General features: G+C 37.4%; 1 protein-coding gene across 8 annotated transcripts in view; it reads right to left on the reverse strand.

Annotated features, from left to right (window-relative positions):
• Positions 1–17059, reverse strand: part of FGD4 (FYVE, RhoGEF and PH domain containing 4) — a 234487-nt gene that overhangs the window by 17202 nt on the left and 200226 nt on the right. For all 8 annotated transcript variants that reach the window (XM_086401413.1, XM_086401420.1, XM_086401418.1 and 5 more), the window contains exons 8-11: positions 15158–15296; positions 12678–12736; positions 12204–12350; positions 2762–2934 (exon numbers count right to left, since the gene is read on the reverse strand). In XM_086401413.1, coding sequence (XP_086257539.1) covers positions 2762–2934; positions 12204–12350; positions 12678–12736; positions 15158–15296 — 518 coding nt within the window. The remainder of the gene's footprint in view (positions 1–2761; positions 2935–12203; positions 12351–12677; positions 12737–15157; positions 15297–17059) is intronic.

Genomic DNA, 17059 nt, shown 5'->3' on the forward strand with positions numbered 1-17059 from the left:
AAATTTATTACTGAGTATCATGATATGCCAGGAATGCTGCTGGAATCTGTGCCTGCCAAATGCTGAAGAGTCTGCTTATTTTTCACATAGGCATCCTTGAACCAAGAACCTTGGTGGGGGCAGGGGCTTCAATCTTACCCCTCAAAAAAGATTTCTCTGAATGCTATGCCCACTCCCACAAAATCAACTCTGTTCCTCTGGAAGCATAGTCATCTGCTAGCTGCTTTTAGCCTTTTAAACGAAAAGTAACTTGACAAGTCTTCAATGTTTTTTGTTTTACTTTCTCAATCATGACAGATTTTTTTTACTCCTTTGTTGATTCATTACTCTATTTTTATAACCATTTGGCAATAGAAAACCATTGATTAAAACTATATAAAATAATTTTGATTCAAAAGCTTATATTCTTTTGAATGTGGAAGGGGAAGCAGAGTATAAGAGGTCAGTCTTGAGGCTGACTTATTTAATAAGAAAAGCAGTACATTTTTCCCTGTATTTGCTTCAGAAGTGAATTCTCTTTAAATACCATCAAATATATACCCAAATTGAGGTTCCATTTAATCCCTCTGACTTTCTGAGAATTTCAATGTGCCTCTGTACCCTTGAGAGAGTCATTATGGACCAGAAGATAAATAATCACATTTCATTCAGATCTTCAAGTCACCAAATAATGATAAATACAACTAATGCAATGAGATTAGGCTGCTGCTGCTAAGTCGCTTCAGTCGTGTCCGACTCTGTGCGACCCCATAGACGGCAGCCCACCAGGCTCCACCGTCCCTTGGATTCTCCAGGCAAGAACACTGGAGTGGGTTGCCATTTCCTTCTCCAATGCAGGAAAGTGAAAAGTGAAAGCAAAGTTGCTCAGTCATGTCCGACTCTTCGCAACCCCATGGACTGCAGCCTAACAGTCCTCCGTCCATGGGATTTTCCAGGCAAGTGGGTTGACATTGCCTTCTCCAAATGAGATTAGGGGAATAAGAAATTTAAAGAAAAATGAATGTGTTTTCAATACTAATTGTAATGTATCCTATAATACATGTTGCAACTCTGCAAAATGATAAACTGCCTGTACTTAAAAAAATTTCATGGATCAGCCCCATCCTGAAGGGAAAAATAGCCCAACCTGGTAATGGAGGGGCTGGAGTTCCTCCCTACTCAGAAAAGTCAAGAAACCTTGACAATCTCTTATCTGCTGTTCAGACACATCTCTTAGGTTTGCAGATTTGGAACTATGCTCACATTCAGAGCCAGCAACACCTTCATTCATCAGTAATGAAGACTTTCATGATGATCTGAAATATTGATGAGTCTTCCTTGTCACCAGGGCCACTTCGTAAGTCAACCACTGAATAAGGACTTCGGTCAGGAGCTTCCACCCACAGCAACATACATTGTTCTCTTAGGTTTGACAGCTGGGGTCCAAATCTCACCATGATAAAGTAGGAAAACTGTAACATTTAAGGCCAAGTCCTTCACCACTTTTACTCATGCTTGAAATTCCACCTCCTAATCCTCAGAGAACCTTCCTGGAAGCTCCCTAAGCAAAGCAGGTTCATTAAATATTTTCTGTGGAAAATCAAAGAACTGGTGAGGTATTTCTTTAAACTTTCCTAGTCTGCCACATGTTCCATATCTGTATTCACCATTCCCTTGCTCCCTGGGCACAAATTCATACTAAAATAATTTATTCTCTTTTGAAAATATGAAGTTTAAGCTCGTACAGAGTTGTGTATGCTAAGTCGCCTCAGCTGTATCTGACTCTTTGCGACCCTATGGACTGTAGCCTGGCAGGCACCTTACTAATAAGTACAAATATCCTGGATGAGTTCACGTGAGCAGCCAGAACCACACAGAAAGGAACACAAGGGCTCTCTGATTCTCCACAGGCTCTAAGGTATCAGAACTATTAGAGCTGGGATTAGTAGTTAACCTTTTGATCTGTACAGAACTTCTGGCCAATCTCAATTTTCACCATGCTTGGTCTTTATAGGATAAAAGGATGATAGCTTCTTAAAGCAGATATTTTAAAATCTGACAGCATTCTGTTTTCTAGAGGTTCACACGTGAGGTGGCTGTGATCTACTACAGGTGGTTATCAGGTGTTTTTTTTTTCTTTCTAAACATGGTTATGCTAGAGGGATGGATGCTAGACCTCTAGCTCTTTTCTCCTACTCAATAAAGCATATGAGAAGAGCCACCCCTTCCAGAATTCCTGGTTGCAAGAGGCTACTAGCACCCTAAATGGCCCCCTTTATGTATCCTCAATTGTGGCAGGAGAATTATCTTTTTTTTTTTTTTTTAGGAGAATTATCTTTTCCAAAATGCCTCCTCCAGTCATTCTCTAGACCAAAGTGCCATTAAGTCCTAAGGATGCAGAGTCTCTGAAGGACAGATTGCTAAAGCTTCGACGTTTATCATGAAATAATAAACATCAATAAACATTTGTGAACCAAAAGGAAAGATGGAGGGGAAAATGGTTAGGACAGAAATTTTTCCTCCAAGACTTGAAACTTTGGCTTGAATGCAACAACTTCATTCTTTGCACCTTGTAAATTTCAACAGCCATATTAATTTATTGAATGTTTACTGTCTGAAAAATCACTATCCTAGATACCAGGAATCAAAAAGGAAGACAATTTCTGACTTTCAAGAGCTTACATCTTTCCATTTATGTTCAACCAAGCTTGGGAAAAGGCCTCAGGATTATTGTTTAACCTGATGCTTTTTGAAAGTTGTGAGAGAGGAATGGTTCTCTTACCTGGCTTGCAGTTCCAGTGTTCTCTCTTTCCCAGATATCTGGAAAGTGTGTGGATATTCCTCATTGTGAGTCTCTATAATTTTCATTCCATCGATGCCTACCCTGGTTCGAACAGTGAACTTAGAGCCCACCAAGCTGAATTTTGGCACACAGTACAACAACATGTTGTTGAACTGCAAGAAAGAGGAATACACATTAAAAAAACAGGAAAACAAGGCAGAGGAAAGTGATCAACATGAAAGTAGCCAAAGACAAAAATTCCAGGGAATATCATGCTTTCTTTGTGAAAAAATTATTTCCCTACTATAGAGCTTTTAAGTCTATATCAAAATGATTATATTATAAAATATGTAGCATGTATTTTCTTTTGTTGGTTCATAAATATTTTGCTAATATTTAAGTAAATAAATCATTTTATACTAGTAAGAAAATCAGTTAAAGAAATTAGGTTCAGTAACAATTTATTAAGGATCTCCTATAAACCAGAAACTGAAGTTCTCAACCATATAAGTTGAAGCCCTTAGATAATAAAATTTCTAATTGTTGTATCTCAGGCAACAAGTCTATATAATATCTGTTAAAGGAAAAGAGCAATATTTAGCAATTATTTTTACCAATGTGCTTAATGTTAAGTTTATCATACAGAGTGAAGTAAGTCAGAAAGAGAAAGATAAATATCATTATTCTAACGCATATATACGGAATCTAGAAAAATGATACTGAAGAATTTATTTACAGGGCAGCAATGGAGAAACAGACATAGAGAATAGACTTATGGACGTGAGAGGGGAGAGGGTGAGATGTACAGAAAGAGTAACATGGAAACTTACATTGCCATATGTAAAACAGACCGCCAACACGAATTTGCTATATGGCTCAGAAAACTCAAACGGGGCTCTAAATCAAACTAGATGGGTGGGGTGGGGAGGGAGATGGGAAGGAGGTTCAAAAGGGAGGGGATATATGTATACCTATGGCTGATTCATGTTGAGGTTTGGCAGAAAACAATGAAAGTCTGTGAAGCAATTATCCCTCAATTAAAAAATAAATAAAATTTTTTTAAAGTAGGTACATTATTCATTTAAATTTATTAGAGCATGGGTTAGAACAGTAAATAATCTGGAAAAAACAGTCACTGTTTTATATTGTCACCCATCTCCAATAAGAATTCATCATGTATGAATTAACAGAAAAGTCATCTATTTTAGTAAAAAGTTTTTATTTAAAATGAAGAATTTATTTTGAAACTGAATTAAATTACTGCCTCATTTCTAGTCAACAATGAACAGCCCCGGCTCATCACTACCAAGTAATGATTTGGGGAGGGCATTTAATTAACTTTTAAATATATTAAATTATGCAAAAGGATGAAAGTCTAAGTATCTAGATTAACTTGCAGGCAGATTACTAAAGAAGGTCCATAATTTTCTTCCTACTTCATATTTATTGTTTCTAACACTGTTTCTAAGATTAAATATATTTGTATAAGACAAAAGCTACTGAGAACTTAACCTCTTATGTAACCTCTCATTCATCAGGATCATTATCTGTAAAAGTCACAAGTTGCTGAGAAGATTAAATGAGGAATAATGTCCTGTTCTGCCAGGTCTTCTGTTTAGCTCCAAACATCAAAGAAATGTTAATGGATATTTAAAACATTTCAACATGTTTATGTGACAATGTCCAGTGTACTCATTCTGAAAGCAAATTTTTTAACCAGTTGTTCCTCATACATTATTTTTAACTTCCTATGACCAGTGTCATAAATTTCATTTCCACACTGGATAATGCAGAAATAAAAGGTAACCAAATACATTTTTATCAGATATACCTAACTACAACACTTCAAATTCACATTTCTAGAAGGGAATAGAATCCATCTTTATCATTAATTGCCCACTATATTCTAAGTATGGCAATCACAGCCTCCTTGTAGTACACAGAATCTGGAGATCTGAAACTACTCTTAAAGATTATTATCATCATTGTAGCTTGATTAAGGCAACATCTCGCTTGCTAACTGTTCATGTTACTATTTCTTTTTCTCTTCTATCAAGGCCTTCTCAGGAGGGGGTTTTGCTACATCTGAACAGTGTGGCAGGGCTACAAAGCAGCCACCAAAATGGAGAGAACTCACACTTTCAAGACAGCAACAGCAATCAAATTTTTCTGCAAACTGAGTGACAAATGTAATGTTAAGGAATGAAATTTCTGAGTTATCAGATACACATACTCAAATGTGATGGATAAAGTTCGACAAAGTCTTATCATCTTATAGAAACACAAGCCCATGAATATGGAAGTTCTAAGCATTTGCTTTTGGTAGTTATGCTCACAAAAGATGACAGACTGTCTTATAATGATGTGCTTCTCTTTCCCTTTCATGCTTTCAGGATTACATTTCCCCTATTCTTCCTAAGTGGGACTTCACATTCTAAATTGTCAATATTATATATTAACGTTATATAAACTCAGGTTACAATATACCTAATAAATACCCTTCTTCTTCTACTCAGAGGTGCAGGTGATAATGCTTACAAAGAAGTCCATGTCATATACATAGAGGAATTAAATAGATAGTCCTGTTTCCTCTGTGAATCTTGCTCCTATGGCAAAAGCCAACATCACCTTCTCTGAATTTTTGCTAGGACTAAAAGAGGAAGTTATAACAACTGTAGGACCAAGTAGACTGACTTTCCCTTTCAGTAAAAGAGATTCTTTTTATTCCATGCCCATAGCTCGGAAGTAGTTACTGATAAAGCATTCTCTGGCTGGCAAGCTCTAGAAGAGCTAGACTGTGCCAAAACCTAGAAGAAATCTCAACTTTATTAAAAGAGTAGGGGGGTTTCACCTACTTGATCTCCAGTGTTCCTTGATTCTTTCAATTCCCTTAAAGTATATTATCTGACTGAAACAATTCAATTTTATGTCCCACTCATGACAGTTCATTAAAGTTTGCTTTAGAAGGTAAAAATATAATATTGGAGAAAATTTCCAGTGCCTGGTCTATATTAAAGTTTTAAATTAGTCAAGAGAAAAAAAATATATATGTACATATATACGTATATGTATGTGTGTGTGTGTGTGTGTGGGTGTGTATGTGTATATATATATAATAACTTGGTTAAAAGCTACAAGGAAATAAGGACTAGAACTCCAAAGAGCCAAGAATAAAATCTCTTATTCTATGGGAGAATTTAATGGTTTTTCTAAACTTTCAGATGTCAGATGTGATTATTTACTTACTCAACAGAGTGCCCTACATTAACATGAAAAGCATAATGTGGAGGCAAGAAAACAATGCAAACACATGATGATCATTTGAAAACTGAAATCAAATTTTAAATATAAATTTGGCTTTTCAGATTTACAAATGTAATATCTTCAGAGTAAGAAATAGAAAACTAGCCCTCATTTTACTTCTAGAGAGAAAGGAAAATAAAAAGGTACTTCTGAAGTTTCTGCATATAAAAGTAAGGTACTCCATGGGAATAAATGTGAGCTGCAGAGAAGAGAGATTCTATGACAAGTGCAGTACTAGAGGGGGAGGACTGAAAGAATGACCATCACAGGAAATGCTTCTAAGATGGTCTTCAAAAAGATGGATAAGGCTTTCCTAGAATTTCTACTGTAGGACTTCATTCTCCCGGAAGGAGAATGGTATGTTTGATAACTTATAATAACTGGAACAAGATAGGTACTTTCAGGTACTTTCCTCAAAGTCACTACTGCAATCCCTTAAGGCTCTTTGCCATCTGTTCTCCAAACAGCTTCTTATACTGGCTCTGTATTAAGGTATTCAATACAAAACTATTTCCACAATAATTCTCAAATGTGAAAATTAAACCAAGACCACTGGTAGACACAGAGCGTAAAGTTTAACTACAGAAACTGTAACACTAATGTTGAAGAGGGGGAAGGAAATTTACCTAAGAACCTAAAGGTAGAGTAAAGACAAACGGAAGACACTGACTACCAGGCATTTTGCCCAGAAAAGATATTAAGCGTGTCTTTTTAATGTGGATTTCTGATGCTCTGACATTTCAGGGCCCTGCTGACAGGGGCCTGCTCTCAGTCAGTTCAGTCGTTCAGTCGTGTCTGACTCTTTGCGACCCCATGAATCGCAGCACACCAGGCCTCCCTGTCCATCACCAACTCCCAGAATCTACCCAAACCCATGTCCATTGAGTTGGTGACGCCATCCAACCATCTCATCCTCTGTCGTCCCCTTCTCTTCCTGCCCTCAATCTTTCCCAGCATCAGGGTCTTTTCAGATGAGTCAGCTCTTCGCATCAGGTGGCCAAAATATTGGAGTTGCAGCTTCAACATCACTCCTTCCAGTAAATACCCAGTACTGATAGCCTTTAGGATGGACTGGTTGGATCTCCTTGCAGTCCAAGGGACTCTCAAGAGTCTTCTCCAACACCACAGTTCAAAGGCATCAATTCTTTTGCGCTCAGCTTTCTTTATAATCCAACTCTCACATCCGTACATGACTACTGGAAAAACCATAGCCTTGACTAGATGGACCTTTATTGACAAAGTAATGTCTCTGCTTTTTAATATGCTGTCTAGGTTGGTCATAACTTTCCTTCCAAGGAGTAAGTGTCTTAATTTCATGGCTGCAATCACCATCTGCAGTGATTTTGGAGCCCGAAAAAAATAAAGTCAGCCACTGTTTCCACTGTTTCCCCATCTATTTGCCATGAAGTGATGCCCCCTCTCAGGACTACTCAACTCTGAGACAGTGAGTGACTCATGTGCAAGCATAACTTTAAATTAACAGACCCAGAGCCCACACCCAACCACCTTCTCTACTGAGTTCTTATACTTTGGGCCAGTATTCCCCTTCTCCAAGAACCCTAAGGCTAGGTACCAGGCAATGGTCCCTGTGCCCCACAGCCTAATGAAGTGATTTAAACCAGTAAATTCTAAGCATGTTTTCCCTGCCTTGCCTACTCCTTCTTGCAGAAACCAAACTAAAAGTTCTTGCCCACATGTTCTGCTTGCTCCCTCTGCCTTCTGACCAACCCTGGTGCTTTTTCATGAAGCCCTTGGTGTGGCATCCCCCTGCCTTTTAGGATCTGTGACTATAACTATCTTTTCAATGGCAATCATCTCCTGATGTGTTGACTTCACCATATCTGAGTAACAAAAACTATATTTCTAAGTAAATAGCTCTCTGAACCCTAATAAAATATTACAAGTCCCTGATTTACATTTAGGTCTCTATAAAACCTCTGAAAGGTGAAGTTCTTCTTTTGATCCCAAACAAAGATGTTTTTTATAGGTAATTTGGAAACTATAAAAATTATGTTATGAGATATAATTCAAAAAACCCTTTTAAAAAGTATAATTCATGGTTTTATATAGTTGTAAGTTATGCAACCATCACTACTAATTTCATAACACTTTATGACTCTAAACAGAAATCCTATGCCTATTTCCTCTCCCCACCAGCCCAAGGCTACCACTACTTACTTTCTATAAGTAGTAAGTAATATTCTAGACATTTCATATAAATGAAATCATATCATACAGTGTGGCCTTTTTGAGTGGCTTCTTTCACTTAAACGATGTTTCAAAGTTTATCCACGTAGCATATATTAGTATTTTATTCCATTTTACTGCCATATAATATTCCAGTGAATAGGTATACCAAATTGTTTATCTATTCATCAATTGATAAACATTTAGGTTGTTTCCACTTTGGGGATATAATAAATAATTTTGCTAAGAACATTCATGTACAAATTTTGTGTGGACACGTTTTCAATTTTCTTGAGTTTTATAAACTTGAACTAGAAATGTTCTATCACCTGGTGACCAAATGTTCTTTTTAAAAAATGAGAGATATCATGAACACCCTCTGATGACAGTTAGTTCCTATAAATTTGTCTTTCAAGGGAAGCTGCAATCAGACAACAGAATCCTCTAGTCCCCAACAACTCATCCTAAGGCTGGTGATATGACTGCCACGCAGCAGAAAAGTCAGACGTGACTAACATCCTGAGAATGTGTCATGTGACAGTCACAGGGAAGCCTCTTTATCAATGTAACTCTGTTTCTTTGCCTATGATAACAATCATAGAAATAGCTAAAATTTACTGAGCTATTATTCAATGATTCAAGGTTAGCTTATTATTAAACATTGTTAGCTGTTATGCTTATTATTGTATCATTAGATATAGAAAAGAACTGGAATTAATAGACACTAAAATATAAAGGCCTGGATGCCCCAAGAAGAGCTCTTATTTTCAGTAAGTCCTAGCTCAGTTCAGTTCATTCGCTCAGTCATGTCCGACTCTTTGCGACCCCGTGAACTGCAGCATCAGAGGCCTCCCTGTCCATCACCAACATCCAGAGTCCACCCAAACCCATGTCCAGCGAGTCGGTGATGCCATCCAACTATCTCATCCTCTGTTGTCTCCTTCTCCTCTTGCCTTCAATCTTTCCCAGCATCAGGGTATTTCCAATGAGTCAGTTCTTTCCATCAGGTGGCCAAAGTATTGGAGCTTCAGCTTTAGCACAGTCCTTCCAATGATATTTAGGAATAATTTCCTGTAGAAGTGACTGGTTTGATCTCCTTGCAGTCCAAGGGACTCTCAGGAGTCTTCTCCAACACCACAGTTCAAAAGCACCAATTCTTCGGCGCTCAGCTTTCTTATGGTCCAACTCTCACATCCATACATGACCACTGGAAAAACCATAGCTTTGACTAGATGGACCTTTGTTGGCAAAGTAACGTCTCAGTTTTTTAATATGCTGTGTAGGTTGGTCACAGCTTTTCTTCCAAGGGGCAAGCATCTTTTAATTTCATAGCTGCAATCACCATCTGCAGAGATTTTGGAGCCCAAGAAAACAGTCTGTCACTGTTTCCACTGTTTCCTCACTTTTTTGCCATGAAGTGATGGGACCGGATGCCATGATCTTCGTTTTTTGAATGTTGAGTTTTAAGCCAGCTTTTTCACTCTCTCACTTTCATCAAGAGATTCTTTAATTCCTCTTTGCTTTCTGCCATAAGCGTGGTGTCATCTGCATATCTGAGATGACTGATATTTCTCCTAGCAATGTGAATTCCAGCTTGTGCTTCATCCAGCCCAAGACTATCACCTCCACTAGCTTTGTTCATAGTGATGCTTTCTAAGGCCCACTTGACCTCACACTCTCCACACTCCACACTTCACACTCCAAGATGTCTGGCTCTAGGTGAGTGATCACACAATCATGGTTATCTGGGTCACTAAGAACTTTTTTCTATAATTCTTCTGTGTATTGTTACCACCTCTTCCAAATATCTTCTGTTTCTGTTAGGTCCATACCATTTGTCTTTTATTGTGCCCATCTCTGCATGAAGATGCTTTCCTAATAGCTCAATTGGTAAAGAATCCACCTGCAATGCAGGTGACTCCAGTTCGATTCCTGGGTGGGGAAGATCTGCTGGAGAAGGGATAGGCTACCCACTCCAGTATTCTGGCCTGGAGAATTCCATAGACTGTATAGTCCGTGGGGCTGCAAAGAGTCGGACACAACAGAGTGATTTTCACTTTCACTTTGCATGAAATGTTCCCGTTATTTCTAATATTCTTGAAGAGACCTCTAGTCTTTCCCATTCTACTGTTTTCCTTTCTTTCTTTGCATTGATCACTTAGGAAGGCTTTTTTTAATCTCTCCTTGCTAGTCCTTGAAATTCTGCATTCAAATGGGTATATCTTTCATTTTCTCCTTTGCCTTTAGCTTCTTTTCTTTTCTCAGCTATTTGTAAGGCCTTCTCAGACAAACATTCTGCTTTTTTGCATTTCTTCTTCTTGGTGATGGTTTTAATCACTGCCTCCTATACAGTGTTATGAACCTCTGTCCATCATTCTTCAGGCACTCTATCACATCTAATTCCTTGAATCTATTTCTCACTTCCACTGTATAATCATAAGGGATTTGATTTAGTTCGTACCTAAATGGTCTAGTGGCTTTCCCTACTTTCTTCAGTTTAAGTCTGAATTCTGCAATAAGGATTTCATGATCTGAGCCACAGTCAACTCCTGGTCTCGTATTTGCTGACTGTATAGAGCTTCTCCATCTTCGGCTACAAAGAATATAATCAATCTGATTTCGGTGTTCGCCATCTAGTGATGTCCATGAGTCTTCTCTTGTGTTGTTGGAAGAGGGTGTTTTGTATGACCAGTGTGTTCTCTTGACAAAACTGTTAGCCTTTGCCCTACTTCATTTTGTACTCCAAGGCCAAACTTGCCTGTTATTCCGGGTATCTCTTAACTACCTGCTTTTGCATTCCAGTCCCCTATGATGAAAAGGACATCTTTTTTGGTACTAGTTCTAGAAGGTCTTGTAGGTCTTCATAGAACCATTCAACTTCAAATTCTTCGGCATTAGTGGTTGAGACATAGACTTGGATTACTGTGATACTGAATGGTTTGCCTTGGAAATGAACAAAAATCATTCTGCCATTTTTGAGATTGTATCCAAGTACTGCATTTCGGACTCTTTGGCTGACTATGAGGACTACTTTCTTCTACATTTCTACATTTCTTCTAAGGGACTGGTGCTCCCTGTAACAGATATAATGGTCTTCTGAACTAAATTCACATATTCTGGTACATTTTAGTTCTCTGATTCCTAAAATGTCCTGCCGTGTCCTGCTTGACCACTTCCAATTTACCTTGATTCATGGACCTAACATTCCAGGATCCTATGCAATATTGAGCTTTACAACATCACACTTTACTTCCATCACCAGTCACATCCACAGCTGGGTGTTGTTTTTGCTTTGGCTCCATCTCTTCATTCTTTCTGGAGTTATTTATCCACTCTTCTCCAGTAGCATGTTGGGCACTTACTGACCTGAGGAGTTCATCTTTCAGTGTCATATCTTTTTGCCTTTTCATACTGTTCATGGGGTTCTCAAGGCAGGATTACTGAAGTGGTTTGCCATTCCTTCTCCAGGAAGTTCTAGACTAACTGTCATTTCCAGGAAGTTAAGAGAGGGACAGGGAGTGACTACAGTGAAAAAGAACTATGTAGCAAATTCATGTACTTTTACACAGACATTTGAAGCACAAGTTTTATAACTTTGTCTATATATTTCTTTAAACCAAAATAATTAAAATAGTGATCCCCACGTACACACTGATGCCTATGATCTTCAAGGAAAGGTTAAATTTATCTTCACTATGTGTTACTGAAATAAATTACACATGATAAGTATACAGAAAAATTACAGAAGAATACTTCAAAAACAGATTTGTGTCCTTCAAAGAACAAGTTTCAGTTACTACAGACATTCCCTGATGTGGAATCCAGACAGTATTGACTAGATCAGATTAGAAATAATTGCTTGGGTGAGCAAGCAAGCACCCTACTTTTCCAAGATACATATAACAGTGTTATGAGGTATTCTTATGTGACTTCCTCATACTACAGAACTCACTAAGAAAAGGTAGCGTTCCTGTGCTGATGTGTTCCGAGCAGCTAGTTTGAGGATCTGTCCATCTTTTATTAATTCATTTGAAGGATTTACAATGTCTTCTTCTTCTCCCAACATTTCATAAATCTCTAAGAGTTTCTTTAGGTTTTCCTAGGAAATTAGAACAAAACACAGCAAATTCAAATATAAGGAGGTTTCACCTTAATGCCTTTAATTAATGACCATAGCTAAAATACACACAATTCACAAAGGATTGGGAACTAAGCATAAACTTAAGTATAAAGATCAGTTAAGAGCAAATTAAAACCTGGGAGAAGAGGGAAGAGTATAATCACAGATAGTTCTAAACATTTTATAAACAATATTTTTTGTTCACTTGTGTCAATTCATTTTGGGCCAAAACTGTAGATAATATTAGACTATATTATTAACAATTATCTAACTAAAAGATTTCCATTTCCTCTGAAAACTACTTACCATTTTTCTTATTGCACTATTAGAATGGCTTGCTGCTGTAGATATAATTTCAAGTGATTCTAAACAGGAGAAAAGAAAAGTAAATATATTTTGTCCTTTCTATATTACTAGATAGCTGAATAATATATAGCATAATAAGGAATCTGAGACCAAAGACACACAATAAAAGCAGGGGCAATTTCCATTTACAAGTTGGATACTTCCAAAGTTCATTTGTAAGCAGATAATTTGGAATTTGGGAAGTATTTACTCATAAAAAGTCATATATAGTGACTAGGCTCACAGGTACATTTAATTCAGGAATCTTCAAAATAGCAAACATCATGACAATAGCTTGTTATAAGGCACTTTGTCAGGGGTGTTCATATATATTATGTCAATTCATTTTTATGCAACCCTGAATGGCAAATACATTAGCTTCATTTGGCAGATGAAAGAAGTAAAGAGTGATGTTCCTTGGGTAGGGTCATAGATTATGATACTAAAGGGCTACATTTGAACCTAAGTCTTCTGACTCAAAAGTTCTACAACATTTCAGCAGTAGGAGAAGGAAATGGCAACCCACTCCAGTGTTCTTGCCTGGAGAATCCCAGGGACGGCAGAGCCTGGTGGGCTGCCGTCTATGCGGTTGCACAGAGTCGGACACAACTGAAGTTACTTAGCAGCAGTAGCAGTACAAGTAAATTAACCAACAAACATAATCAGTTTTCTCTGGGAAAACACACTCACAGTTCTAATCTAGGTGAAAGAGAATTTTCTGATGCCAATGTCGATGGAAGGTTTTGTTGCTAGGGCAGGTGGTAGTGAGAGATGGGAATGGGGAAGGCAGGAGCTTTGATATGGGCAAGGTAGGAGCTTCAGGACTACTGGTGAAGAGAGGTCGAAGGTGGAAGCTGAGGCTTCCTGCTGGGTTAACCTGAGGGAATGTTCTCAATCCTCCATCATGTCCTGCTCTCCTTTCTTTTCTATCTTATGAATACTGGTTGGGTTAATTCTGGTATCACAACAACCTCATCATTCTGAACCGACTTTTCTGTCTTCTTTGTTCTACTGCTGAACAAAATGCACTTTTGCTGCTTTTCCTTCTGCTTTTAGGTTTCTAAAAGTATTTTTGTGTTTCCTTAGAATGTTAGTATAAGTAGTAATGGGAAATCAAAGAGCAAAAAATTACCCTATTATGTTGCTGACTTTCTCATTTTGGAGAAGGGGGAAGCGGTGTGGGGACCACCAGCCCCTACCCCTCTCACTGCACCATCTTTTTTTTTTTCTATTTTTAAATTTTTATTTATTTAATTATTTTTTGGCTGCCCTGGGTCTTTGTTTTTGTGTGCAGGCTTTCTCTAGTTGCAGCAATCAGGGGCTACTCTTTGTTGTGATGTATGGGTTTCTCACTTCTGTGGCTTCTCTTGTTTGTGGAACATAAGCTCTCTGGTGCATGGGCTTTAAGTAGTTGTGGCTCACAGGTTCCACAGTTGTGGTACATAGGCTTAGTTGCTCTGCAGCATGGGGAATCTTCCCAGGCAAGAGATCAAAACTGTATCCCTTGCACTGGCAGGTGAATTCTTAACTACTGGACCATCAGATAATTCCGACTTTCTCACTTTTGACATAGGTACCTTAGCAGAAGTCCAAGTCTTTGAAAATAGAAGAAAAGGAATTTTTATTTAAATTTTAGAGAATTATCCTGATTTGGGCAACTCAGTATATTCCATATAGGATCCAAGGTAGAGGGAGACAAGTTAAGATGGGCTGGGGCTACTACCCAAGAGACTAGTCTGAGAAGTAGAAACAGTAAGCCAACTTCCAATCTTACCACTAGTTCTGCTGGTTTTAGTAGCAGTTGTAGTATATGTTGATTACCAATCCAAGTTAAATTTTCATTCTACACAGTTAATTGATTTTTTCAAAAGTACACAAGAAAACAAATATCTTATTGAAATGCTTAGGTCCTAAAAAGTCTTTCATTACGATCTAATGGCAAAAAAAAAGATAATGAGTAGAACAGGAATAAAGGTTTCTCAGGGAAAATGCTGACACTAAACAGCATTATTTTCTCTTCTATCTTAGTAAAAGGTAGAGAGAAATCACTTTGCTTAGGCTATTTTTAAATAGTAAATGTCATCTTAGTTTTCTTGGTATATATCTACCCCCTTAATTAACCAGCAGCACTAGTAATTCTGAATGGTTGAATTCTTTCTGTGAGAAGGTAATTGTGTATTGCTATTCCAGATGTCTCTAAGACTACAGTTTTATATTTCAGAGTTAATCACTAATGTGAAACCAGCATGAGAAATGTGATTTGCATTGCTCTAAGCCTATGATTTGGGCTCAAAAGTGCTTGCCTAATTGAGGTGTTGATAACAATTTACAGTGAGGTTATTTTCTGACACCAATATTTTACTAAAGTGGCTTCTACTTCACTTTGAAATCACAAGGCTACTTGGCCACTAAATTATCCCATAATGGAAGGGGGGATTTACTTTTAGCATCATTCCAGTCCAGAGAATCCGGGGGCAATTTCCTTAGGTAGTCCTTAAGGAGCATCTCATACCGGGGAATGCGCTGAACAGGTTCTAGCATGTGATGCTGCAAAGTCAAGCTCCCACAGACCTTCTGTTTCTGTAATGAGAAAGGTTTTTAAAGAAAGATTTAAAAATTAGGTTAGACAGTCTAAAAACTCAAGGTAATATAGAACTTTCACTAAAATGTGGCCTGTGTATCACCTGCATCAGATACATTCTTGGGATGCTACTAAAAATGGAAATCCTAAACCCCACTACAAACTATGAAACCACAATTTTGAGAACACAGCTTGGATATGTATTTAAGAACATTCCCAATTTTTTCCATTAAAGTCTGAGCAGATTGGTGGTCCAATCTACTCAGAAAATAAATAAATAAAGCAGAATTTTAAGCAGGAAAATTCCAGATTGATGGCATCTACTTTCATTGGTCATTATAAGGGTTTTTCAGGTCACACTATCAAATCATAACTCCAGAGATTTTCAAAAGAAGCATCTATTTAAAGAGGTTCACTAAGTAACCCTATATTAAATGACTATGGATTCAGCAGAAACTATCCCATAATAAGACTACTATAAATGTCATTTCCTTTGAACCAAAAAGACTCCACATGTAGAAGGGTGACAAGATAATAAAATTTTAATTTTTCATTAGGTTATGGCATTCTCTTCCATTAGGAACCAAACTCTGAATAGATCTCCTTTGCTCTGGCAAAATTGAGTCTATAGAACATGCTTTCAGTAAGCGATTAATGTGGAAGGGGAGAAAAAAGATTACTTGAAAATAAGATGTGTTCCTCTTCATATTAAACACAGTGGAAACCCCTTAATATATTTACTGATGATCATGACCAGAGCACTTCAAGGTAAAAAATGTGTCAATATTAAGATAAGACATGATATTTGCATTCAAAGCAAACAAGAAACTAAAATGTAATCTGGTGTAATAATGTCAAGCTGGGTTTAGATTTATTTTATCTAATGCAGGTTTTCAGGCAGGGGAGTGATATCATTAGATATGACATCTATTAAGATTAATCTATTGCAATGTGGCCTTGGGAACATGTAGGGAAACTAGTTTGAAAATTACTGTAGACCAGGAAAAAAGTAAAAACAGCCTGAAATTAGCATGGAAGCTGAAGGTGAATGGCTCTCCTTAATAACCTGTAAGATACAAATATTATAAGTTTAGTTATCCCATTTGACTTTCTCCAGCAAGCCTAGGGGACACACACACACATACGCATACACACATGTATCTCCAGGAAAATATTACTGATCCCCAAATTTTACATGAAGAAACTGGTCCAGAAAAGTTAGGGGAGCTTTCTAAGGTCAAGTGACTATAAGTAGCAGACTAGAATCTTAACTAGCTTAGCTGATTCTCAAACTACCACTCCTTTCACAACTCCATCCTTTCCTTATAAAATGGAGAAGACAGATATTGCTAATTCAGAGTTTTAATACTTGATGAAACAATAATAATAATCATTATCACCATCACCATATTGAGCATTTATATGCAACAAGCTCCATGTTAAGTCCCTTGAATATACTGTTTAAAGAACACATACAGAGAAATGAGGAAAAATGATAAATCAAAGATAAAGCCATGTGATCAAATTCTGGTGAATAAAAGAATATTGGTGCTGTGTAATAAATCCAATCACGTAATCACAAATGTCACAAAGCATAAATGTTATGTGGAAAAAATGTTTGAAAGCTAAAGACAGGACTTGAACATGTTGAGTGTGTATTGATGACAAGATGCTCATACAGAATTGTGAAGCCAGCACTCAGAATTTCATAACTAGAGTATAGGCATAAAGGACTAAATTAGAAATAATGACCCTATAAGCA

This window comes from Bos grunniens, chromosome 5 (assembly GCF_055505025.1).
Source record: "Bos grunniens cultivar Pamir isolate PY7600 chromosome 5, Bosgru_T2T1.0, whole genome shotgun sequence".
In the NCBI taxonomy this organism is placed as follows: Eukaryota; Metazoa; Chordata; class Mammalia; order Artiodactyla; family Bovidae; genus Bos; species Bos grunniens.